This window comes from Paroedura picta, chromosome 1 (assembly GCF_049243985.1).
Source record: "Paroedura picta isolate Pp20150507F chromosome 1, Ppicta_v3.0, whole genome shotgun sequence".
NCBI classification, from domain to species: domain Eukaryota; kingdom Metazoa; phylum Chordata; class Lepidosauria; order Squamata; family Gekkonidae; genus Paroedura; species Paroedura picta.
The window spans coordinates 107710519-107737770 of record NC_135369.1 but is presented as its reverse complement, the minus strand read 5'-3'; the positions used below and the strand labels follow the sequence as shown (position 1 = coordinate 107737770).

The window sequence follows — 27252 nt, the reverse complement described above, 5'->3', positions numbered from 1 at the left end:
CTATCATCCACAGGAGAACACTGGTTTCTAAATAATTTACTTTTATCCTGCATGGCTCTTCTGCTAGGGTTGCCTGCTCTAGTTTATAAAATACCTGAAGATTTTAGGGGTGGAGCCTGGGCAAGGTAGCATTTGGGATGGTAGCAGGGTCTAGCCCCCCCACCCCCCCAAAAAAAGTCAAACAGTGAACAGCGGAGTGGAGACTTGAATCTGCATCTGCTGAGTCTTAGCCCAGTGTTCTAATATCACATTGATTTCTCCATTATAGAAAGCTTTATTTTAAGCATAAATTGCTATATTTTCTCCATTGATCTGTCTCATAGGTACCCCTCTAATAGCAAAAAACACCTAGGAGCCAATCAAGTTAGTCTTTTAAAAACACCACTGGTGAAGCACAGACACCTCCACTCATGGGAGGAGAAGGAACAGCAGGAAGTCAGTGGCTAGATGTGGGTAACACTTGAGATGGAAATGGGAAAGATGTAGCAAGCGATTAGATAGCAGCAGAAGAACTTCATAACATTCCACCAGATCCTCTGAAACTGTGGCGACTTTGACCTTGCCAGTTTATTCCTGCCCCCCATCTAAAAACCCCAAAACAGTAGAATGTACTTTATGCAATACAGTTAAAGTCACATTGTATGTTGTTAATCCACCTCCCCTACCACAGAACTCATGAGATGACTATGGTACTGGCATCAATCATATGCTGGCTTCCTGTTATCACTATACCCAATGCCTTGGAGAAAACCATCCCAGAAACTGTTAATCAGTAAATCAGCAGGACTAATTCCAAGCAGATTAGATGTCCAGACTTGAATGGGCCTTAGACTATCTTGCAGACTTTTTTCTTCTGTTAAAAACAGCTTTTTAAAACAGAGCACTCCAAACAGTTCACTGTTGCTTGAAAACATGGCAGGAAAAGCTGCACCGATTGTGTTTATACTGAATATGATCAAACAGTTGGCTAGGGCAATGTGTTCTCCTTGCTGTTTAACAATTAGCAGAATAACTGAACTGTTTACTTCCTTTAAAAAATCAGCACAATAGTATAAAGAAGATAATTTGGGAGTGCATTCATACCAGACTTAATGGGGGGGGGTTAAAATAAAACTTGGAGAGGAGACTGGGGAACATTCCCTCTCTACTTTTAAGCTTTTGCTCATTCAAGTTCAGGAACTTTGATATAATATTGTCAGATCAAATCCTCAAAAAGTTGATATTCAGGAAAGTGAACATCTCAATTCATTTCTTCACTTGCTTAAAGACTCTAAAATATCTGTTTTAAAGTCCAGTGTATGCATTCCCTCCTACACTGAAATCCAAATTCTATCCATGCAGAAATTACTATCAGCATCAATTAGCTGAAAGAAAACCAAACATTTCTACATGGAGAGCCAGTGTTCTATAAGAGAGCCAGAGTGGTGAAGTGGTTAAGATCAAGGGACTCTAATCTGGAGAATCAGGTTTGATTCCCCACTTCTCCTCCAGACGTATCCAGCTGTGTGACCTTGGGCCAACCTCTGAGATCTCTCAGCCCCACCTACCTCTGCTGTGTCTGCTGTGGGGAAAGGAAGGGAAGGTGATTAAAAGTGACTTTAGGACTTTCTGGCAGTGAAAAGTGGAGTATAAAAACCAATTCTTTTTCTGTTCCCAAGTCTCATTGTTTCCTAAAGTTCAGGTAACATATCAGAGAAAAAAGAAGAAGAAGAAGAAAAGTTGGTTCTTATATGCCGCTTTTCCCTACCCGAAGGAGGCATACCAGGCTCCCTGGGCATGGGGGAGCCTCATTAAGAGGCAGGCAGGGATGTGAGTGCGGCTGACCTGGCTGGGATGGCCAGAGGCTCATTTGCCGGGGAGCCAATGGTAGCCAAAACCCCAGGTGGTACAGATTCCAGGAGGCAAGGAGTCCATTCTCCTGGCTGGGAATGTTGAAGGCTCTAGGGTGCCCATGGGCTCCTGATTTTGAGCAGTGGTACGGCTGAGTTCAGGCTCCAACTCTCATGCCAGGCCAACCCTCCAGAGGGATGTTGTTATGAATAAAAGCTGTGGCCATGTTAATGCCAGAAAAGGAGTTGCATCTTCTTTGGGCCCCTAATGCCAGCCTGCTGGTCAATAAATATATACTGCAGTTTCCTCACATATAGACACAACCTGCATGCATTTCCCCCTTTGCTCCTGTTGTGATGGGCTTGTTCTCTTGCTCAAGGACTCAGAGCTAACAAGAAACCATAGAACAACTGGCTCCCACTGTAGTCTCACCCGGTAAGTCTCACCCGGTAAGAGGCAAGGACATTTTTTTTCAGGAGCACCATCTATCATCAGGTGATGCTTGTGGCAAAACAACAACAACACAGCCACTTAAGGTAATCCAAGAGCAAATCAATCCATCATAATATAATGTACTGAAATGTATGTTCATGGTCTATCAATAGAGATATTTTATTTTATTTATTAATTCAATTTCTTAGCCACAGCTACTGGGCCTGCCAGTTTGCATCAGGAAATACGAACAAAAGCATCTACATTTATTTGCTAAACTCTTGTGACATAAAGTGCACCACCATTTATTGCCTCATTTAATCCATGGAAGCATGTGTAGGTTTTGATTTGGTTAACCAACAACTTCTGCCAGAGCTTCTGCATTAATATGAGCCGCCTGATTTTTAATTAACTTTTGGAAAATAACATCAGGATCCAGAATCCCATACTATACATTCTCCATGTGCACTGGGCTCTTCTTTCCAGTGGTAGATCCTCTCATTCTCAATGAAAAGCCAGCAGCACAAATCCAGGGCATCAGCAGAGGGAAGAACTTGGCCACACACGGCAATTTAGCATGCTGAAAGATTTTGCATCCTTGTATTGGTCTCTCTGACCAATACAAGCATGCAATGCCTATGTCAAATTGTATTGATTACATTATCTTTTTTTACATGCATGTATGACAAAAATAAAGCTATGGATTCAACTTTTGTTTCACAAGTTAACAGAACTACTAATCACTTCAAGTTATCAAAGATATAGCCTCCATTCAGGCAGTGTAAGTGAGAGAGCAAAGGTATACCAAATGAAAGTTAAGTTTGAATGTTAACAGGTTAATGTTTGAACATAATTCTGCAATCATAAGGCATCATCAGGTCAAAGTGTAAAATTGATCTTAACATGCTGTTGTCTTTTCTGTTTTTCCCCACTCATTTGTTTACATCTCTAGGTAGATTATGGTAGAGAGTAATGCTACATCTGTATGAACTAGAAGTGTTAGTATGTGTTTGAATGACTGTGTAGATCTTTTCACCTCATATTATGATGAATTAAAGGAAATTCTTGTATGGCACACACATGTATTTTTATGCAATGCATAAGAAAAGAATTCACCTTTATTTTACAATATCATGATGGAGCGACAACCTTAATCCTTAGTATGGGATTTTAACCTTGGGCCACCGTCTGGCCCAAGAGGCTTATATGGATTCTGTAACTTATTTTAGATCTAGTCATGTTAAAAATAGCTGCACTAAGTACCAAGCATATTCTCAAGTACACTTGACTAAAAATTAGATTTTGAAATTCTCCTGGCTAGAAGCATATTTGAAATGTAAGCTCTTTGAAAGACACTGATAATTTGCAAGGAAAATTAGCATTTGTTAATTAAATTTTAGCAATCCTGCAAAATAATTCTTCTCTGTGTTACTATGAAATAACAGCTGGGTTTCTAGTAAGATAAGTATTGTTTACAAGTGTAAATTTCAGCTATAAATATATCCACCTTCTGGAAGAATACATTTGCACATTCACTCCACCCAGGTGGGAATATTTCTTTTTCAAAACCGCTAGTTGCCAAGCAACAGACATCCCCCCCCCCTCCCAGCACTGCATTATTTCTGCTTCCTTATAAATGTTAGTATAGTCCCTTCAGAATCCTTCCCTCTTTCAATTCTGCTTTATTTTTCTTCAGGATGGATCCCCCAATCACGTTTACAATGGGATACTCAACAAGGAGAAGAAGATAGCCAAGCCATAGCAGACAAAGTATATATAAAAAAAGTATTTCATACACTCCAAAAAGAGCTTTCCAAAGGACATGACAAGTTTCATTCGCAGCTTAGTCTACATTTATCCCTCAGGTTTCTGTGACTAACACAGTTTGATATGAATTATCAATTGAATTATATGAAATCAATTGAGAAAAGTCATATTGACAGAAACTAATGCCTTGATTTTTCTGTGAACACTTCAAGCAATACATTGAAGTAAAAGACTTTGGACAACAGCATTTGTAAAAATTATTGTACCTCAAGCCATTATTTACACAGGCATTGCTTTTGGTGTTGATATATCTCTATGTAAACCCTTATTCTAATGGTTTATCACACTCTATTTATACTCAACAGGATCCCAGAGTACTCCACTACCTACCGCGTTTGTGCGGGGGCTGCTGCGCATGCGCGGGGCCCTGGGTTGCCCTCCCCCCACCTCTTGGTAGCAGTCCGCAACGGAAAAAAGGTTGCAGATCGCTACTTTAGTGAGTCAATATATCTCATGTTGGTTTTTCCTTTTATTTTTCCTGCTGCTTTCAACTTTTCTTAGCCTTATTGTCCTTTCCAGTGAGTGTTATCTTCACACATTGTGACTAAAGAACAACAGTCCCCGTTTAGTTGTTTTAGCTTCTACAGAGACTTCAGGTTTTACCATAGAGTTTCTATGATTCCTGGAGAGGAATGATGCCACTAAGATCTATTCCAACAATCATGCCACATTTTTCTCAGTCTCCCATTAGTTGCAACAATTTGGCTCACCCTTCAGCATGTACAAAATGTGTAACTGATATCTCAAAATACCAATTTTATATCAGTCAGTTCTGAGACACTGATTCTAGACATAAAAATAATTAAACATTTCTAGTTTCTCTCTCTCTCTCTCTCTCTCTCTCTCTCTCTCTCTCTCTCTCTCTCTCTCTCTATCTATCTATCTATCTATCTATCTATCTATCTATCTATCTATCTATCTATCTATCTATCTATCTCCTGGATGCTTTGATCCTGCATGGAGCAAGAGGTTGGACTAGATGGCCTGTATGGCCCCTTCCAAATATGAATTTATACCACCACAATATTCTGAAAGATAGGCTTAACTACTGACCCACATATAGAAGAAGAAGAGTTGGTTCTTATATGCCGTTTTTCTCTACCCGAAGGAATCTCAAAGCGGCTTACAATCGCCTTCCCTTTTCTCTCCCCACCACAGATACCCTGTGAGGTGGGTGAGGCTGAGAGAGCCCTGATATCACTGCCCGGTCAGAACAGCTTCATCAGCGCCCTGGCGAGCCCAAGGTCACCCAGCTGGTTGCATGTGGGGGAGCGCAGATTCAGACCCGATTTGCCAGATTAGAAGTCCGCACTCCTAATCACTACACTACAGTCCACTTGATTTCAACATTTAAGATGGTTAACCTCCCACTCAAAAAGCTCACCTTTTTCAGTACAATGATTGAGTTTTGTACTGCCTCTGAACAAAAAGTGGGGGCTTTCCAAACATACTCAGAAGGGCCATTCCAACAATGCTTGCTACATCTGACTTCACTTTGTCTACAAGACAATATTGCAAGACAGTATTGCTCTGAACAGCACAGTTGCTTCATGGGAGTACACTGAGGGGCTTTCCGCACTCCTTCAAAATCGCACAATGGTTGCCAATTGAAAACGCTACTGATTTGCCATTATGCACAGCGTCGTTGACAATCTGCCACACACCTGAAACCGATCCGCAAAAAGCGCTTCGTTGTAGTGCTTTCAGGGAAATCCCCAAAAGTGGATTCACCCTCCGGAAAGTGCTACACTCCTGCAACCAATCTGCAACACTAGCGGGAAAGTTCTGTGCGTTACCATTGTTGTGGTTTCTACAAAGTCCCTCCCCCTGACTCTCTCTTCTGATCTTCCGGCGAAGCGATCACCATTTTTTTTTCTTCGAGCGAGCGGGGATCAACGCACCGGTGAGCCTCCGTTTAGAGGCTTCCCTGGCTTCAGTCCCTCCCCAGAGCTGTTTAGTCACTAAGCACAAACAACAGAGAAGCCCATTTGCTGATGTAGTTTCCCTTTATTTTTCACATTGTTTTCGGCCGAAAATCGTGCCCATGAGGGCGGGGGGGATTTTTTTTTTCACTCGGGAGGAGCGTGGCAACGATGAAACGGCAGCTCAAATACACCTGCAAGCTGGATGGGTCTCTCCGTTGCAACGAATCAACACAGATTCGTTGCAACGGGTGTGTTTTTTAAAAAAAAAACTTTCTTAAAGGGAAAGGGGCTGTTTGGGAGCATGCTAACGGGCGCCCATTGGCTGCTTGACAGCCAGAGGTGGGACAAGCTTGGCAATAGCGCTTCCTTTCTAGCGATTTTTGCCGAGACCGGAAGCCTGTGGGAAACTATACAAAACGCAACTGGATTCCACTACAAAGGCAGGTATGCATAATGACGAATTGCACTATTTTAAATGGCGATTTTTCGTTCAGCAAACAATTTGCTACAAGGATCCCGGTGCGGAAAGCCCCTGAGAGAACACTGTTTTGTACACACATAAACACTAGACCGAATTTTTTTCTGTTAATAACCAGTACCTTGATTTCAATTTGGGAATAAACAGGCAGCCAGTATAATGCATTTAATACCAGCATGATGTGCATGTTATGTGTAGCCATCTCCACATAACAAAAGTGCCACCACATTATGCATCTGCTATAGCTTCCAACTGTCTTCATGGGCAACAAGAGTCCCCATCTTCCCACTTAGGATGGAGGATCTCCCACCCCCAGCTCCTGTTGTTGCCATCACTCATGATCCATGAATGGTCCATGAAAGAAATGCCATGGGAAATGAGGGGGCACAGCTTGTATTATGTGGTGCAATGCCACTGCTTCTAGCACAGCCTGGAAGTGACATTATTATTAGAGCTCAAAAATGTTTAAGAACTATAAAAGAATATCATATCTATTGGGCACACAAAATACCTGTGTGTACATCAGAAATGATCACAATGAAAGATCTAACAAGTTTTGATCATACTGATCTTCGTCAAAGGTCAATATATAGATACACATAGTTGCATATAACAGATTTTTTTCAATTTACTATCGGGGGAGGGCCACAGATAGCCTTAAAGGTAAATACCAATAACTTGAACCTGATCTGGAAGCCAGCTGGCAACCAATACAGCTACCTCAGCATAGGCAGGAAATGGGTCCTCTAAGATTACCTCATGAGGACCCTAGCAGCTGCATTTTTCACCAGCTGTAATTTCCAGGTCAGTGAAAAGGGAAGGCCCATGTAGAGTGAGTTAAAGAAGTCTAGTCTGGAAGTGACCACTGAATGGATCAGCGTGGCCAGGTAGTCCAAGGACAAGTAGGGCACTAGTAGTCGAACCTGGTATAGATGGGAAAACACCAATTGGGCTACTTTTGTAATCTGATCCTCCATAGATAGGGAGGCAACAAAGATCATCCCCAAATTCCTGGCCGGAGGTACAGCCATCCACACAGGGGAGACGTGCTTCCTGATCCTGGCCCCTTCTACCCAGCCAAAGGACCTCCATCTTGGAGGGGTTGAGTCTCAGGCGACTCTTCCTGAGCCATCCAGCCACTGCTTCCTAACAACCAGTGAATGTTTCTGGGGGGGAATATAGCCATCCATCCATCAGGAGATAGAGCTGGGCATCATCTGTATACTGATGACAACCCAGTCCAAAACTGTGAACCAGCTGTGCCAGGGGGCATGTATAGATGTTTAAAAACATGAGGGAGAGTATTGCCCCCTGCAGCACCCTACAAGGGAGCTCAAAGGGGGCAGAAAACTCTTCCTCCATTGCAACACTCTGTGTCTGGTTCTGGAGAAAGGGGATCAGCCATTGCAAAGCCGTCTCCCTAATCCCCGTACCGTAATGTGGCGGGCTAACATCTCGTGATCGATAACATCAAATGCTGCTGACAAGTCTAAAAGCATAAGGATAGCCAAACCGCCTCGATCCAGCTGGCGCCAGAGATCATCCATCAGAGCAACTAGCACAGTCTCCACCCTGTGAACAGGATGGAAGCCTGACTGGTATGGATCAAAAGCTGAAGTTTCTTCCAAAAAAGCCAGGAAATGGTCCGCAGCTGCCCTTTAAACCATGTTCCTCCAAGATGCGATACTGGGCAGTAGCTGGCAGAGTCCCATGGATCCAGCAATGTTTTTTTTTTTCAGAAAAGGGCTGAGCACTGCCTCCTTAAGCTCCTTGGGAAACTCTCCCAATGTCAGGGAGAGGTTGACAATGTCACTCAAGGGTCCTCCTATCCGGTGGTCATCCAATTTGAGTAACCACAATGGACAGGGTTCAAGATAGCAAGTGGTCACCCTCATTGACTCCAGCAGCTTGTCCACTTTGGTTAAAGAGAGCCGCCTGAAGTCATCAAACAACGTCCCCTGTGATGGCCACGGAGCTCCCAATTCACATTCTGTATCAATCATAGCAGGAAGGTCTTGGCGGAGCAACAAGACTTTATCCGCCAAAAAGCTCACTAATGCTTCCCAGCTCAGATCCAATTTACTATTGTTTTCCACCCCTGCTTGAGGGCAGTAAGAGGTCAAACTATCCTAAATAGTTATGAGAGCTAGCGGATGCAATTTCAGCTGCGAAAAGTTCATGTTTTGCCACCTTCACCGCCATCTCATACACACTCATAAGTGTGTGATAAGATGTTCTTGCTGTTTCGTCATGGGTTTTCCACCACAATCCCTCTAGCCATCTCACTTCTCTCTTCCATTTGCAAAGCTAATGGGAGTACCATGGAGCTTGCTTCCAGTGAGGGTAGAGAGGGTGCCTAGGAGCCATCTTGTCAATAGTGGCCGTCACACGGGACTGCTATTCCTCCACTAAGAAGAAGAAGAAGAGTTGGTTCTTATATGCCGCTTTTCCCTACCCGAAGGAGGCTCAAAGCGGCTTACAGTTGCCTTCCCATTCCTCTCCCCACAACAGACACCCTGTGGGGTGGGTGAGGCTGAGAGAGCCCTGATATCACTGACACCCACCCTAGGCCGACATATTCTATCCACAGGACTGATGGCGCCAGAAGAGCCCTGAAGGAGTAAGCCTCCTAGACAAGGATTGCTACCCCCGTCCCCTCCCACTGAGCCGAGACTGATGAATGACTGAAAACCCAGGTGGAACTAGATCTCTCAGGGTGACAGTTTCGTCCTCCTGCACCCAGGTTTTGGTCACACACAGCAGGTCTACCTCATGCCAGGTCTACTCTGAAACAATAGTATGTTAAATAGCATTCCCATTATTAGTGTAAATGGCTTGATGAATATACTTTCTGTTCTGTTTTAGAGAGTGCACATTTCAATCACCAGTGAATGAATGAATATAGTTAGAGACATGAACAAGGAAGCCAGTGGGCACAATGAGTTCCTCATGCATGTAGTGTGTAGAAAACAAGCCACATGATACTATTCATATATTGGGTTGATTCAAAATAGCAGGGATGAAAAACTAAAGCTCATCTTTGGACATTTTGTATCCAGAGAAATTGGGCATCTCCAGTCTTTACTGACAAAAGACTTGCGGAAAACTTCATATGTAAGCAAAGCAAGGGGAACCCTGCTATAACCAGAACTGTACTCTCGCTATACCCTTATAAGGGTACTTTGGCCATTTGACTTAGCATCCTTTGAAAGGTTGTAGATTCTCTTTAAGGAGAAGGGATAGTGTTATTCTCCTATGCATGGTTTATTTCTTTTCTCAGGCTAGACTTAGCCAATTTCATTTTTCACTTTCATTTCACCAAATAGCCCAGCCATTGGATATCCCTTCCACCACTATGACCAAATTGCAATTACCGTTATATGGTCTTATCAGAATCTGCAAGCTGCAGCTATTAATGGGAAGAAATCCTGTGTGGGATGAGATTTTCTCTTTTGGATGGTTTGTAAGCAGGTAGGCCAAATCCATCTCAAGTGATGAAAGGAATAGATATAAGTGCCTTAAATGTTCTCTGAACAGAAGTAGAAATGCTAGCCTACAGGTGGGACCTGGGGATCACATGGAATTACATTTCATTTCCAGATTACACAGATCAGTTCCTCTGGAGGAAATAGCGAGAGTCCAATAGCACCTTAAATAGTACCAAAATTTGTGCCAGGGACTGAGCTTTCATGAGTCACTGCTCACTTCTTTAGATACCATGTGAGCAGTAGTGAGAAGTGAGAAATAACTCAGAAAAGTTCATACTCTGCCATAAATGTTGTTTAAGATTCTATTGGACTCTTGTTCCATTCTACTGCTATGGACAGACAAATACAGCCACCCATTTTGATCTATCTCCCCCCCCTTTTTTTTTTAAGGTAGATTTTTCAGAATGGAGGGAGGGATGAGGAGGAAGGGGGAGAGGAGGAAGGACAGCGACAAAGAAAAGGGTTTTCCCAAACAACTCAAAATGGCAGCCATGGGGAAAAATCTGATTGCACACTGGGTAGCCCCGAATTATACCCTGTTAAACCTCCCTTGAAAATATGAAATCTGGTTTTCTGGGGATTCCTTTGCTGGGAGGCAAGCGAGGGGACAATTCGGGACTGTGCCTGAAGAAGCAAATTTTAGTGCGGAAACAGATGAAAAAGTCAACCCATTAAAAAGCAAATCCAAACAATATCACTAGTGGAGAAACAGTAAAGAGGAGGGCAACAACAATAGTGACACGTCTGGAGACTAAATCCTATGAGAAAAGGTTGAGGCAGCTTGGTCTTCCAGGCTAGAGAGAATATGACTAAGAGATGGTATGATAGCCAGTATTTGGAAGGATGTTATATAGAGCAGTGGTCCCCAACCACTGGGCCGTGAAGGCCCTGGCACTGGGCTGCTGTCTCCCCCCTCCCCCCCCGCAGTAAGAAACTTCCCATGCCGCAAGCTTGCGGCCCGGCAAGCTTCTTACTGTGGGAGGGGGGGAGAGGGAAGCAGGGCCATGCATGTGCAATGCGCATGCATGGCTGAAAACGTGCATGTGTAACACTTTCGCGCATGCATGGAAATGCTGCACATGCACATTTTTGATCGCGCATGGCAATCCCCCTCCCTGCTGCCGCCAGTCTCCAGCCTGAAAAAGGTTGGGGACCACTAATATGGAGGATAGAGCAGAGTTGTTTTCTGTTGCCCCAGAGGGTCAGACGGGAACCAGTGGTCTGAAATCCAAAGAATTTTTGGCTAAACATCCAGAAGAAGTTTCTGACACTTAGACTGGTTCCACAGTGTAACAGGCTTCCTCAGGGGTAGTGAGTTCTCCATCTTTGGAAGTTTTTAAGCAGATGCTAGATCTGATCGAAATGTTGATTTTATGAATTTAGGCAGATTATAACTGTATCAATGCTTGGCTCTGGTGGCCCTTTCTTACATGGTCAGGGAAATGCAGATGACCACTGTTTTCCAGGCCAGACTGATCAGGGATTCTGGTTTTTTTTGGGGGGGGGGCATTATTTAGGCATGGAATTGTCACTGTGGGCAGGCACGTAGTTGTGAATTTCCTGCACTGTGAAGGCAGTTGGACTAGATGATCCTGGAGAACTGTTGCAACTTTATAATTCTACTAGATTCAAAGCCTGTTCATGAGAATAAGCTGTGAAAGCCCCCCCCCCCCCAATGGACGCCCAGGAGACACATAGAAACAGCATTGCCCCTGGGTGCAGTGTTTCTGGGCCCGGTGAGAAGGCCTGCTTCCCCCCACTCCTTCCTGGTGGCGGTGCGGCCTTCCCCTCAGGCCTAGAAATGTACTTCTAGGCCCCGGGTGTACTTCTAGGCCCAAGGAGAAGGCCGCCTTCTATACTCATGGTGTCCTTCCGCTTCCCCATTGCTTTCTGGCCTGTCCAGGTGAGGGCCTAGAAGCCTGTCCTGGTGAAGGTCTAGAAGCCTTTCTGGCCTGTCCTGGTGAGGGCTTAGATTGTGCTCTCACCCGATTGGCTAGAACTGTTGTCTGTCCCGGTGAGGGGCCAATCAGAAGGCGCTTTGCGCCTTCCAATTATCTTATCACCTGGACTTGTCCCGCCCACTCTCTGCCCATTTAACCCTTAACGAATTATGAAGAAGGGAAAGATGATTCCACACATTGACTGGATATGTGGGTAACAGGCATAGAATCATAGAATCAGAGAGTTGGAAGGGGCCATACAGGCATCCAACCTTTGCTTGAAGACTGCCAGTGACGGGGAGCTCACCACCTCCTTAGGCAGCCTATTCCACTGCTGAACTACTCTGACTGTGAATGCACTGGCCCTGCCCTCTGCCTCTGCATGATTGCTAGTTTGTAGCCACATCATCTAAGTCCAGCGGAAGTATCCACATGTGGGCAGATGCCACACTCACAAACTGGCAATTGGGTGGAGGCAGAGAATGGAGGTAATGCACTCGTGTCTTCTCCCACTCTCCATATACTCAATCAACCCAGGGATGGGTTGTATGTAAAGACTTCCATATACCACTGATAACTAGATAAAAGGAATAAAAGAGTCATTTAGAAAATGGAAGGAATAAAAAAAGAGTCATTTAGGAAATAGGAGGAAGGCCTTATTACCAAGGATGAGTATAAACAAATAACCATTAATTGTAGGGACAGTGTTAGAAAAGCTGAAGCTCAATACGAGCTTAGACTACCAAGAAATGCTAAACATAGCAAAAAAAGGTTTCTTTAGTTATATTTCAAATAAGAAAAAGAATAGAGACACCACAGGACCACTGCAAGGACAAGAAAGTGAAATTATAACAGATGATGATGAAGAGAGGGAAAAATCAAATACACCAGTATAAGATGGGGGAGACTTGTCTTGGCAGTAGCATGTGCGAAAAGGATCTAGGAGTCTTAGTAGACCATACATTGAACATGAGTCAGCAGTGTGACTCAGTGGCTAAGAAGGCAAATGGGATTTGGGGCTGTATCAAATGGAGTATCGTGTCCAGATCACGGGAGGTGATGGTACCGCTGTACTCTGCTCTAATTCGGCCTCACTTGGAATACTGCGTTCAGTTTTGGGCACCCCAGTTGAAGAGGGATGTAGACAAACTGGAGCGTGTTCAGAAGAGGGCATCAAAGATGGTGAGGGGTTTGGAGACCAAGACATATGAAGGAAGGTTAGGGGAGTTTGGTCTGTTTAGCCTAGAGAGGAAATGACTGAGAGGCAATTTGATAACCATCTTCAAGTATTTAAAAGAGTGCCATATAGAGGATGGAGCAGAATTGTTCTCTCTTGCCCCAGAGAGATGGACCAGAACCAATGGGATGAAATTAATTCAAAAGAAATTCCATCTAAACATCAGGAAGAAGTTCCTGACAGTTAGAGCGGGTTCTCAGTGGAACAGGCTTCCTTGGGAGGTGGTAGGTTCTCCATCTTTGGAAATTTTTAAACAGAGGCTAGATAGCCATCTGACGGAGAGGCTGATTCTGTGAAGGCTTAAGGGGGTGGCAGGTTACAGTAGATGAGTGATAGGTATGTGAGTGTCCTGCATAGTGCAGGGGGTTGGACTAAATGACCCATGAGATCCCTTCCAACTCTATTATTCTATGATTCTAGAGGTCAGTCTGCTGGACATTCTTCAGGTGTAGCAAAACTTTCATACTTGGGCTGATCCTGTGTTGAGCAGGGGGTTGGACTAGATGGCCTGTGTGGCCCCTTCCAACTCTATGATTCTGTGATTCTGTGGGAGCCAGCATGGTGTGGTAGTTAAGAGCAGCGGACTCTAAGCTGGAAAACTGGGTTTGCTTCCCCATACCTTCATACGAAGGCTGCTGGGTGACCCTGAACCAGTCAGTTCTCTCTGAATTATCTCTCGCACACCTACCTTACAGGATACCTGTTGTGAGGAGAGGAAGAAGTTTCTAAGATGGTTCCAGACTCCTTAAGATACAGATAAGCAGGGTATAAAAATCAGCTCCTTGAGCTCTTAGTCACAGGCTGACTTGGGTACAATATAAAAATATGGCTACAAAGATAAAAAGAGAAGCCTTAACTACATTCAGCCTTACAGGTACAGGACTTCCTCATGACAGTAGTCTGCACTCTGGAAACTGCTCTTGTTTTGTTAGGAATAGTTTACAGCACAATAATATAAATTTTGTAAAAGAATCTGGGAGACCCCACCCTGCCATAAAGTCCACTGAAATGTTGTGGGCCGGTCTGTCACCTCACAAGGCTGTTGTGAGGATAAAATGGGGGAAGGAGAATTAGGCACACTGCCCTGAGTTCTTTTTTTCCTTAATACATAGAGTTCAAATATGTCACATCTAGAAGGCCTCCATTTTCAGTGCTCGGCCCATGTATTGTGGTTCAGACCCATGATCATCCATTTAAAGGTCTTGCTTATAGCCAGTACTCATACCCTTTTTATATAAATGGGTATTTTCTCCCACTACTGTAGTTCAGTTACTATAGGTTGTTTGTAGCATCCACATTAATCAATGTGATGTGCATTCATTTTAAGAAAGAGCAATTCATGAGCTGATCAGGGGATTAAACATAGTGACCGTTCACATCTGGACAGCTGGATTAAGGCTAGAACAAAATGAGGCTGAAATCTCAGCCTACTTCAGAGTAAATGTTTATTCACTGAACAACCCCCCACCCATCCCCCATTTCCATGCAATCTGTTGCTATTTGTAGCCTTTAAGCTCATAACTGGAGTTGAGGACAGGAGGGAGCTATTCATAGAGAAAATTTTGGTTTTTTGTTCATACTGCTGCCATTCACCTTGCCATGGCAGACTCCTTCAGTCATCAAAAATCATATTTGCAACAATAAGGATGTGACAAACCAATTTTCAAACTGGAGACAGGAATTCTTTGTACAAACTAAAGACATATAGTACATGTACTACATTTGTATCTCTGTAGTTCTTGCAAATTAACCTGGAACGGTCAATACAAAGACCTTTGCTGAATAACCATTAATCTGTAAGTTTTCATCCAAAAAGGAAATATTTTGACTATTACCATTCTTAATTCAAAGCACATTAGGACCTACCAGCTGCCATCTCACTATATCATTCACTGTCAGGGATCTAGACTCAGTGGAGGTAACAGTGGAAAATATTTCACTTTAGAAGTATATAAAAATTACTGCCAAACATTTTTCTCAAAAAATAACAGGACAAAAACAGCACACCAACATCCTGACACATAATACCGCCCCACTGCAAGTGCTTACAAATGGTTGCCCTACACATCTTTAAAAACATTTAGAAAACGAAGCACAAAAGTTATTATCCTACTTGATAAGTACCAGTTCAAGCCTTATAGTAAATAGATCCATTTTCTTAAGAGATACGAAAGCAAGAACCTTACCAATTTCCTCCATTACTTTATTTGTGTCCTTCTCCATGGATTTACTGTGGCTCCATGGTATGCCTCATATGTCTCCAGACCTTTTCTGGAACTTAACCTTAAATCCACACAGAGATGAAGCTTGGCTGCTGGTAAAGCAGTTCAAGAGACAAAAATCTAAAGGGTTTGTACAAAGTATCTTGATTGTGCCACTTCAGAGCCACCAACAAAAATCCAGTGCAAATAAAACATAGCTCTAACAGCAACTTCTTGGTGGGCAAGGACTGTCTTCTTACAGTTCCTGGTTCAGCATCTGATCAAAATGGAGTTTGTCAGTCACTTCCATGAGATTATTTGTGGGGACAGGCAAAGGAGGGGGGGAATCTGCAGAGCCTTTCCCATTGCAGTGCGTCAGTATTATGAGCAGCTTAGCTGAAGGTAAGCCTCAAGGCAACTGGTTAGCCATCCTGGCAGCTGTCTACCACACTGCTTTGCTTCTTTATTCACAGCATAGCCCACATGTTTAAAAGAGAAACAGACTTGGTATGCTAGCAATACGACTTTAGTGCACCTTTCAATAAAGACCTACTGAGCTGCACAAAAAATCATGGAGTTTAAAAATGCCCTATAATAATTAAAATAAGGAATTCCAGTTAAGGGCAATAGTACTCATTTCCAGAACTACTATTTTTTATCATTATATTATCATCATCATTTTTAGACTTATTGTCCATCCCTCCCTGACAACACGCTCAGGACAGCTAACAACAGTATAAACATATTCAAATAAATATAAAAACATTTATAAACAACAAATAAAAATTTGTTAACTAACCCCTACTGAGTCCTCCAACTCTGACCACATGGGTCAGAACAAATTTAGAGTCCAGTGGCACTTTTAAGACCAACAAAGGTTTATTCAAGGTAAGAGCTTTCACACACACACTTCCTCAGATACAGAGTAAACTCTGGCGTTGATTTTATAGCTGGATTTTCAAGGAGGGGATAAGCCAAATTAATAAATAAGGTAGACACAGGGGGGGCTTTTTGATGTAATTAAGTTAGTGATTGTACATCAGAAGTGTTTAATATATGAAAGAGAAGATGTTTAGTAGTTAGAGAACTGGACTAAGACAACGCAGGTCCAGTTTAAATCTCTACTCAGCCATGAAGCTCACTTGATAAACCTTATTTCAGCCTAACCTGCTTCACAGAATTCTTGTGAAGAAATAGGCAGCTGAAGATTTTCATGGAACGCAGGCAATATTACTTCTATTAAAGTGTCAGTGTGTGTGCGTGCCTCCAAGTAGTTGACTACCCCTTGTCCTTGAGATCAATGTCCTTGGTCATTATGGCATTTTGTTCTTCCCATCAGCTGTGCCTCTCTCTTGCCTATGCACAAGGAACTCTGGGACTAGAGAGACATGTCACACAAGGAAACACAATTCTATCTTTTACAGTACTGTACCTAGTAATATCAGATCCACAAGAGGGCCTGGGGATCCCATATATGTCTTTGAGAGTTCCCTACCATACAAGTGGGCCTGAGCCATTCAGTGGTTAGCATCAGACAACTGGGCCATAGTTTTCCTAGGCAGAGGCTGCCATGTTTTAAGGAAGAACTGAAGATTGCAGGGGCAGATAAAGGTAGGTTGGCTTTTCTTGGTAAGCAGAGAAAGAAGCAGGAAAAGGGATGTAGCTATGGGGGCTTTCAAGAAAGGGAAAGAGGAAATAGTGAGGAGGAGAAAATGAGATGCCTGCAGCAAAACCTTGCAGGTTCTTGCTTGTCTGTACACATACATGGTGTCTGGAGGGGTGGATAGCTATACTACTCTTAGAAACAAACATGTGTCAAACTGCTTTTAGATACTGTATCACTTGGCAAACATTGCTCTGTAGGACAGAACATTTATAAAGGGATGCAGACTGAGTTTTACAATTTCAATGGCCTTCTGTAAAAAGAAGAAGAGCTAGTTTTTATATGCTGCTTTTCTCTACCTGAAGGGGTCTCAAAGCGTCTTACATTCGCCTTCCCTTTCCTCTCCCCACAACAGACACCCTGTGAGGTGGGTGAGGCTGAGAGAGCTCTGATATCACTGCTTGGTCAGAGCACCTTTATCAGTGCTGGAGGGCTCACATCTTGTGATCACCCAGCTAGCTGCATGTCGGGGAGTGGGGAATCAAACCCAGCTCACTAATTAGATGTTGGTGCTCCTAACCACTACACCAAGCTTGCTCTCAGAGCCTGAGATCAGTGTATCTCTTAAGAAGAATAATCTGCTTGATAACTTTTCAGTGTTCAATTAATTAGAAATAGAGTATGCTTCATAACTCCACCTACTCTTCTGTCAAAGAAACAGCTTAGTTAAAAGCAATATGGTAAGCATTAAGATATAATTGATCTTAATCACACCAGTATAATTCACTGGCTTAGGGTGAATTATTCACAATTGGCTTTGCCCACATAAGGGGTACAAGCATTTGGGTTTGAGGATTCCCCACAATCAAAGCAGCTGCGAATGAAGGAACATATGGTAAAATACAGTTACATGAAACTGTGCCCCAACTGGAGAGACTAAGCAGAGCTAAGCTTTGATTGCAAGTCAGAAACAGAAAGCATGGCATGACCAGTTAACTTGTATGACTGGACCAAAAGCACATGCCAATATAATTCAGTCTCAGTGGGCTACAGTCAGTAACACTGTCAATAGTAGCAAGCAGCAGAAGCTACTTTCTTGATAGTTATAAAAGGCTATTTTAAGCACTCAAGATCATAAATGTTGTCCTTTGTTCCGTGATCTCTCCGTTTCCATGCTCCCATTGCATTGCTTTTGAAAGCTCGGGTGCTGAGATCAGTTAGGTCACAATCAAAAATAGATTGGGGGGGGGGGCATGACAATAAGTATCATAGCAGGGGTTTGATCCCAGGTCTTCCAGCTGTTAGTCTAACACAGTGTTTCTCAACTTTTTTTTACCATTGAGAAACCCCTGAAACATTCTTCAGGCTTTTATAAACCCCAGAAGTGGTTCATGCAGAATATGGTTGGGAGCACAGCTGTGTGCACGCCCACCTGGGGCCCCTTCCCTTCCCACCCCTTCTGGCCATTGAGGGGGAGGGAGGGAAGGTCAGCATGACTATATATGGTCATATCATCAATACCTGTTTAATGCATTTTAAAAATATATAGGAATTAATTAACTCCCACCCATTCAAGAAACCCTTCCAGGGCCATCAAAAATCCCAAAGCCTGGTCTAACACTATAAACCCTATTATACTTGTTCTCATTTTTATTCATATACACTGCAATAAACTAAGACAAAGAATATTAAAAAGTATGCTAATTCAGCCATCCTCACTCCCAATTCCATTCTGCATCTGAATGAATAAAGAATAAAGGTCAGTCTTATTTAAAACAAAAAGTAAATAGCATATGCGTATACTTGCCTACAAAACAGTATTTCTCACAATGGTCCACAGAACAGTATAAACACACTAAAACCCATCCTGTATGGAGAGTGTCTACTGCTCCAGCAACACAGGACACAACAGTTGGTGGCCAAGAATAGCTGTTCAGCATGCAGCCACAGCCACAGATTGTCCTAGAACACAGAGATGTAGGACATGGCTCAGTGCATGCCTGGGATCCAAAACAGGACTGCTTGACTTACCTCAGTTGTAGCCAAGAATAAAAACAACATAATCAAATGCTACTGGCTGAGGCATTGATGGGAATGGCCTTTTCATGAAACTTTTAAAGTCTGCCAAGGATTTTCTAGTTGATTTTAAAGGTATGCAAATGAAAACAATTTTTTGGGAGGAGCGGGAAGATATTCTAAAGTTCTTTCAGATGACACACCCATCCAAATGTATTCCTTCAGTAAACCCAAGAGCTGTGAAGACCCATCTTTGAGATGTCTAAAGAATCATCCCTTTGACAGGGCTGGAATAATAACAGGCGCTGTCAAGGACTGCACAATGAACACAAGCTCCAGGAGTTCAAGTCACATGCTCAGCTAATTCTAGAGAAGTGGAAAATACAGTTAGAGTTTCTCAAGTCAGGCCTGTCAGATAATTGTCCCATAAAGCTCTTTCTTTTCTGGAATCAAGAAAATACTTATCATGTTTCTTTCTCTACTTCTTCCCCCTCCCAACACAACATACAGATAAGGCAATCTAAAACTATGTGTTACAACCAGTTGGGAGGAGGCAGAATCACTCTCATAGCCTGTGAGAGGGTTATGTCTAAAGATGGTTACATGGGTCATAAGAAGGTTTCTCTTGAAAACATCCCGCCAAAAGGTCCCCCAGGCTGGAACTGTGTGTTTTTAAATGTTATATATTTACTAGCCGAAAAGCCCATTGCATTTAGGAATGCAATGGACGCTTGCGGGCAGGGAGAGCGGGCTGGGGGGCAGGACGTACCTGAGGCAAGTGGCGCATCACGGGCAAGGAGGTCGGTGGCGGGCAGGCTGCTGGGAATCGGGACAAGTGGCAGCGGGCACACGGAGGGCTGGGGGCCGGCGTCCTGGCGGAAAAGAGGGCGGGTGGCAATGGAGTCCAGGGCCGTTGGTAGTGGCTGGCTCGGCAGCAGGCGGCCAGAAGGCAGCAGGGCTCCACAGGCGGGAAGGCCTCTGTAGAGCCGGCAGCTCTGTGGCAGGCGGGCAGAGGGCTGCAGCAGGGCTCCGCAGGCAGGAAGGCCTCTGTAGAGGCGGGTTCTTCTAGAGCGGGTGGCTCTGTGGCGGCAGGCAGAGGGCCACCGCTGGCAGCCACGCTGTTTGGGAGCGGGTGCTTCGGCGGCAGCCAGGCGGAGGGGCGGCCTGGAGCCATGATGGAGGCATGGCAACCAAGCACAGCTCTCGCTGCCCAGGAGCTGTGTGGTGGTGAGGCTGGGCAAGCAGTCCCATATTGCTGGGGGAGGCGAACACTCTAGGAGCCGTCCCAATCCAGAGGTGCCCAGCTTTGCTGGGCGCCTCTGGATTGGCCCACTGCCTGTGGTTTCAGAGGGCCGGTCAGGCCCGTACAGCAGCCCCGAGACCCAGACAGCAGCCCCCAGACCCGGACAGTGCTGCCCAGATGGCGCTTTCGAAAATATATAGAGGAACTGTGGTAAGGATACATGTCTGCTTGCAAGTGTTTTAAAATCCTGTGGGAAAGTACCCTAGACTCTGAAGCAACATGCTCTAAATCCTGAAGCATTGGCAAATATTCAGAGTTCATAAATGTATTTTCTTTTGAATAACATATGCTACTTGTGCTAGGCATAGGAAGGGGCAAAGAACAAGGGACCCCCCCCCCCAACCCTAAGGAGAGCTGCATCAGCTAATACCCTTTTCAAATTCTGTAGTTTCACCAGGCATTATCCACACACTGAAGGTTTATTGAGGAAAAAGATTTTCCTAATGCAGAATTCTGTGTCCAGTGCCAACTTCTGTATGACCCCAATGCAATCTGAGATTCATGGCAAAATCAGAGTCTAGTAGCATCTTTAAGACCAACAAAGATTTGAGGAAGAGTGCATGCACTCAAAAGCTCATGCCTTGAAGAGATCTTTGTTGGTCTTAAAGGTGCTACTTGACTCTGGTTTTTGTTGTGCTACTTCAGACCAACACGGCTACCCATTTGAATCAGATTCATGGATTACACAACTTGAATTGCTTCAATATCAACTGAAATTAGCTGCTGAATGCTAATCAAAAATTTAGAAAAATCAAGTTCACATATACGAGTTTCATTTGCAGGAGAAAAAAAGGTGCTAACGTGGATTACAAGAATGGGACTTTGTAACTATATCAGTAATAATGGATTATCATGAATATAGTCTATGAATAGGATCAGAATGGAAACCTACCCTAGTCTCAGGACACAGACCAAATCCACCTGCTGATATAAAGCATGCTTGCCCTGTTTTAATAGGAGCTTATCATGGATAGTCAGGGGTGCCCAGAAATAGAAAGCCTACCTTTTTTCTTTTGGTTGATGGGTCTTACTAAAATTGGCTGTCACATAAATTAATTGTGGGAAAACACTTGGTTTTGCTTCTTGTTCTCATTGCTACTGTTTTATCTTTGATAGCTTTTCCAACAGTAGATGGCCACACACATCCAAAAAAAAAAGCTTCGATTCTTTGAGGGGGGAGGGCAGCCAATGCCTTTATGCAGGAAAGTCAGGCAGCTGCCAGGAACATGTGGAAGCTAGAAGGATCCATGGAACTGAACAACAAATGCCCCCCCCCACTCACACAGGATTGTTAACCCCCCTCTGATGTTCTTTGGGTATTCAGGACCCCTGGAAGCAAATGAGAGCACAGAGTACAAAGTGATGCAAACAGTATGTGTCCAGTATAGAAAGCTGAGAATAATATTTGAGTAGTGTAGCATCCCCTTTCCTGTATCTTCTTTCCATCTCCCTCACTATTTATTCATTCCCTTTCCTGGAAGTCCAACAGCCTTCCCCCAGTTAGCCAGCTTGGTAGAGGGCCAGCTTGGTATAGTGGTTAAGGAGTGTGGACTTCTAAACTGGTGATCCGGATTTGATTTTGCGCTTCCCCGCATGGAACCAGCTGGGTGACTTTGGGCTCCCCACAGCACTGATAAAGCTGTTCTGACTGAGCAGTAATATCAGGGCTCTCTCAGCCTCACCCACCTCATGGGATGTCTGTTGTGGGGAGAGGAATGGGAAGGAGATTGTAAGCCACTTTGAGACTCCTTTGGGTAGAGAAAAGCGGCATATAAGAACCAACTCTTCTTCTTCTTCTCCTGCTTCCTTATCTTAGGGCTTGGAGATGTCCTGGAATCAGGAACATATTCCCACCTACAAAGATCAGTTACCCCATTAGGGATTCCAGCTCCAGGCTGAGAAATCTGTGGATATTTGGGAGTGGTGCCTTGGAAGGGTGAGGGTTAGGGAGTGAAGTGACCTCAGAAGGATATAGACTCCACCCTGCAAAGAACATAGACTCCACCCTGCAAAGCATACATTTTCTCCAGAAGAACTGATCTCCGTCATCTTGAGAGCAGTTGTAATTCCAGGTGATTTGCAGCCCCCACCTGGAGTTCAGTAATCCTTGTTCCTCCTCAAACCCACCACTTCCAAGTTCCACTTCCCAAATCCTAACCTAAAGTTAGCAGCCCTATATTTTCCCCACCCAACAGCAAAAATACTTTTATCTTCTTATATGTCTTAAGTTTTCCCTTCTCCTGGCAGTTCTCCTTGGGAAAACTATGGGCCAGTTGTGTGGTGCTGGCCACTAGGGCCAGGCCTGCTTGCATGGCAGTAACCCTCAAGGACTTTTGAGGTGACACCTCATTTCTCTGTATCCCCTCCCTACGCTATTACTTCTTTTCCTCCTACAGACAACCCCCATGTCCTCTCCCCTTTCCCTGCCTCAATTTCTCCTCAGCCATTCCCCAACCTACCTTTTACCTGCTTTGTACCGTCAGCTATATTTATTATTTACTTCATTTCTCCACAGTCGTGAGCAAAACAGATTATATTACTCTCTTCTCCTATTTTTTTTTATCCACACAAAAGCCCTGTGAGGTAGGTAAGATTGAAGGCATGCAACTGGTCCAGAATCACCCACTGAGCTTCCAAAGCAATACGGAATTCAAACTTCGATCTTCCAGACCCTACTCTGAAGCTTTAGCTGCTAAACCACACTAGCTTTCATAGGATGTCTGCTGTTGAACAGTAAAAGAAAACAAAGAATACCAGTCAACCCCACAAAGTAGGAAATGAAGCAAAAAGGAACAACAATGGCTGTCTAATAAAGTACAATTCAAAGTCACAAGAACTCAAAAGGTCTGTTTTTATTAACTTAATAACAGCAGGGCTTCATCAGAACGAGGTCTGGGTTTTCACCCTCATTTTCAAAGACCGTTTCTTCTTCATCAGTGACAAAGCTCCTAAAGATACAATTTCATACCAGTGGTCCCCAACCTTTTTCAGTCTCGGGAACGGGTGGGGGGAGAGGGAAGCCCAGAGACCAGGGGGGGAAGAGGGTGAGCAGAGCTGCCATGCCTGCGCGTTTGCACCCATGCCTCCCCCCCACAGCACGGCCCTTGCTGGCAAGGGCCGCGCTGTGTGTGGGGGGGAGGAGCGGATGCAAACGCGCGGTGCGCGCCACTATCCCTTTTCCCCCTGGTCCCCGGGCCTCCCTCTCTCCTAGGCTTGAGCGATTCGGCCACCAAAGTGGCCGATCACTCCCAGCACAGTGAGAGCCGTGCCAAGAAGGGGGGAAGGAGGCGCACCCAGTGGTGCGCCGGCGCCTCCCTCCCCCACGCCGTGGCCCGGTACCGAGGGATTCACAGCTCGGTACCAGGCTGCGGCCCGGGGTTTGGGAAACACTGCAATAGACCCTCACAATCTTTATTCGACTGACCCACATTCAGACAATCAGTTAATTTAACTGAAACATGGTTTCACTTTATGCCTGAACTCAGTCATTGTTGTTAATTCCTAAACCACCACAACAATTCTTAGCTTTCTAAAGTTTTTGTTCATTTATTTCCAATCTGAACAGGTGGGATTCATCCTGCATTATTCATTGTATCTCAATTATTAAGTGTGCCAGATGCCAGATTTCAGCCCCCTGATAGATAATCATGTGGTTTTGATACCTAATGCTGCTTTTCTAGACACAATTTAGACAGATAAGCCAAGCATTATAGTCCACAGGACCCACTCACCTTCAATCGAACAGGGCTGTGAATGTCGAGATACAATATTTAGGATTTGGTTTCTACCCCAACTATCAGCAGGGCCCTTCTTATGTAATGTTAAATAATACATTTAACAGCAAGGCTGCTTAGAGTTCCCAGAAATGCCTAAAGATAGCCCGCCAATAAAAGGTTGGGATTTATAAGTTCAAGTATAGTTTTATATTCAAAAGAAGTACTGTTAACATATATATGAGCTATACATTTATTTCGGGTTGCTTAAATAAAAGAGAAAGCTATTAAATCACATACACTATTACCAGCTTGTTTATTTATTAATTGTAGCCTAAAATGCACTATTCTACACACATTTCCTCTGACTATTAGATTTACGCTGCAGTCATGTGTTTTCCTACATGGAAGTGAATGGTGTCCAAAACTGAGTCCACAGCAGTTTTTACTGCTGAATTACCTGGAGTCAGCAGAGCAAGCTACTGTTCCTATATACTCTAATTCACAACCTTAATGCAGTACAACGTCCTTTATTTCAGCAATGGAATATATCATAGCAAGAGGGCTCCCTACAGGGTTTCAATCCTCATTTTTTCTATAGTAGAACCCACCCCCTTTTTTGCATTGCAAAGCCTTGCTGGATAGCCCAATACATCCAACTAACACTAACAAAAACATGTTGACCTGACCTTTCCCACCAAATTGAAATGTTATAGTTAGTAAGGAGGAAGAGCATTGCATGAAAAAGTAGCCAGATAGTCTCTACAAACAACACGGGAAGCATCCTGCCATTTGCCACACTGATTTTTAAACAAGCCCTGCAGCTTCAGCTTTCTATATATCTCAAAAGGAGACAAGGAAAAGTTCAGCCGTACAAGATTTGAAATAAATTTCACAAAAAGTAGTCAAAGATCCATCTCGCTGCAGATGATGAGGTCACATATGCCAAGAACAGAAAAGTAGAATTCTGTTCCTGCAATTACCTTGCAGAGAGAACTAGAGAAAAATCAAGGCCATATGTGTTTCTGACAAGATGCTAAGTTCTGCAGGGCCTGCAGAATGGAGCTCTTCCATCTGGCTTTCAGTCGAGGTGAAAAACATCAACAATAACCAGAGCCCCCAGAAGCTCCTACTACCACCACCAAACTGCACCCAAAGACCATTTATGCACTGGAGGTTTCATGCCAGGCTGCAGGCTGGAGTTTTAGTCATGGCAGGTTGTCCCACCTCTTCCTGCACCCACACGGGGGAACATTTGGCCCCATGCACCTTATCTAACCCTGATTTGTGCTCCTGCATGGGAGCTGGGCCACTGAAGTTCCCAGTGCATAAACGGTCAAACAGAGAACAGCACAGGGTGACTCCAGACCTGGCAGCATACTCTCTGAACAGTTATGATATTAATGATTATACAATTAAAATTATAAGCTTGAAATGTTAGAAATGTTATAAGTTCAAAATTATAATGTATTCTCTATATTGTTCTATGGATTCACTGTAAACTGCCCTGAGCCACAAGGGAGGGTGGTATAAAAATGTAATTAAAAAACAATGAGGTTGTGGTTAATATAATGTTGATGCTCTATACTTGAACCACTATAACAGGATGGTGTATTACAATATAGATGCAGGGCATTATGAAAAAGGTTGACTGTTCATATTTAGCTCATGTTTGCTCTGCCCTTCCCTCTCTGCCTATTCTCTTATGGAAGAAGTACATTCCATTAGAAGAAGGCTCTTTTAGGTACAAGGAAACCTTAGAAGAAAAAGAATCATAGGGTTTAGCCTGCTGTGGCCGAGCAAAAGCTTTATTTCAAATATCACTGAGGCCCATTATGCACAGCCGGCGAAACGGTGATTTCGGGTCACATGGAAAACGCTGAGGGGGAAGAAGCGAAGCAAACCGCTTATGCACAGGACTGGACGCAGCAGCGGCAAAACCCAGAGTAACCAATTAAGCACGTGGCGACCCTGGCGCCGTTTCTGGTTGCGCCCCGGTCACCCGGAAGCTGCTCTTTCTTCTGCTTTCTGCTAACGCAGCTTTTTCGGCGGCGTGCATCAAATCTGCTGCCAGTTGCGGCCGGCATCGTGCGTTATCAGTGATTTTAGTCGCCGCCATTCCACCCCCAATGCGCGCTAAAACCCCCGTGCATAATGGGTCCTTGTGTGGAAAAATATGAGATACACCATTAGAAATGTAGAGTTTTCAGAAATTTTTAAAAAGTTGAGGAGTATTTTTCTCCCTTGGGAAAAAAATTAAACACTTATTTTCTTCTCTACCCTTGAATGTTTATGTAAAGTGCATAATTTAGAACTTAGTATATAAAAGCTGGAATGTTTATGAAATGTGGAGTGCAATTTTTTTTCATAAACTAGAGAAACAGATCTTCAGTTTTTGTACCCAGTGCCATCACAGAAAGCCCTTCAGAATTTGTCTTCTTTATACCAACTGGCAGCATTACTAACAATTTATATACAAACAATATGATGATCTCTGTACTTTTATAGAAACAACATCTTGTGCAAGTTCTACGATTGCCAGGCTCCCGCTGGCCATCAGTGCAGGGTGGGAGTAGGGCTGAGAGCTCCAAATTAGGAAACTCATGGAGATTGGAAGGTAGAGGCTCAGTGGGATACAATGCCACCGAGTCTACCTCCAAAGCCTCTATTTTGTCCAAAGGAATGGATATCTGTAGTCTAGAGATGAGCTGTGATTCTGGGGGATGCCCAGGTCCCACTTGAAGGCTGGTATCCCTAAGGACCCACAAGTGAGTTTACACAGCAGAAGGGGACTCTTGAAATCAGGCCTCTCAGACTGTCATTCACCTTCATCTACCCTTACCTGATCAAACAATTCTGAAATGCAGCAAATAGAAATGCTGAAATGAACACTTGAAGATCAAACATAACGATGATCAAAGTAATATCAACTACAAAACTGACGACTGGAAAGTATAACAAGGTACATTAATACATTGGGGTCTACCACCCACACAGCTACAATGAAGAGGGCTCTTATTACCTGAAACTACAACATTCTTGTGAGAATGAAAAAGCGAATGGTTCAGTGACAGGGGAGGATGGAGGCTTCCTAATTACCAGAAAAGACACTGTTCCCCTCACATTTCATACAATGAAGATACTAATTTTATTCTATACAGCTAGATTTAAATAGCCTCCCTAATATTACAAAACAAATGTGTCATAAATATTTTTATGCAACTGGAGTCATTTAAATCAAGGCTTCAACCTGAATCCG

At 43.8% G+C, this 27252-nt stretch overlaps 1 protein-coding gene across 6 annotated transcripts in view; it reads right to left on the bottom strand.

Moving 5' to 3' along the window:
* MAP7 (microtubule associated protein 7) overlaps positions 1 to 27252 on the bottom strand; it is a 135019-nt gene that overhangs the window by 62943 nt on the left and 44824 nt on the right. The window contains exon 1 of one of the 6 annotated variants that reach the window (XM_077351742.1): positions 15344 to 15599. The exons of the other annotated variants lie outside the window; for them this stretch is intronic. Within the exon in view, the coding sequence (XP_077207857.1) occupies positions 15344 to 15380 (37 nt within the window). The 5' untranslated portion in view covers positions 15381 to 15599. Of the gene's footprint in view, positions 1 to 15343; positions 15600 to 27252 lie in introns of those variants that run through there. 6 annotated transcript variants of the gene reach the window in all.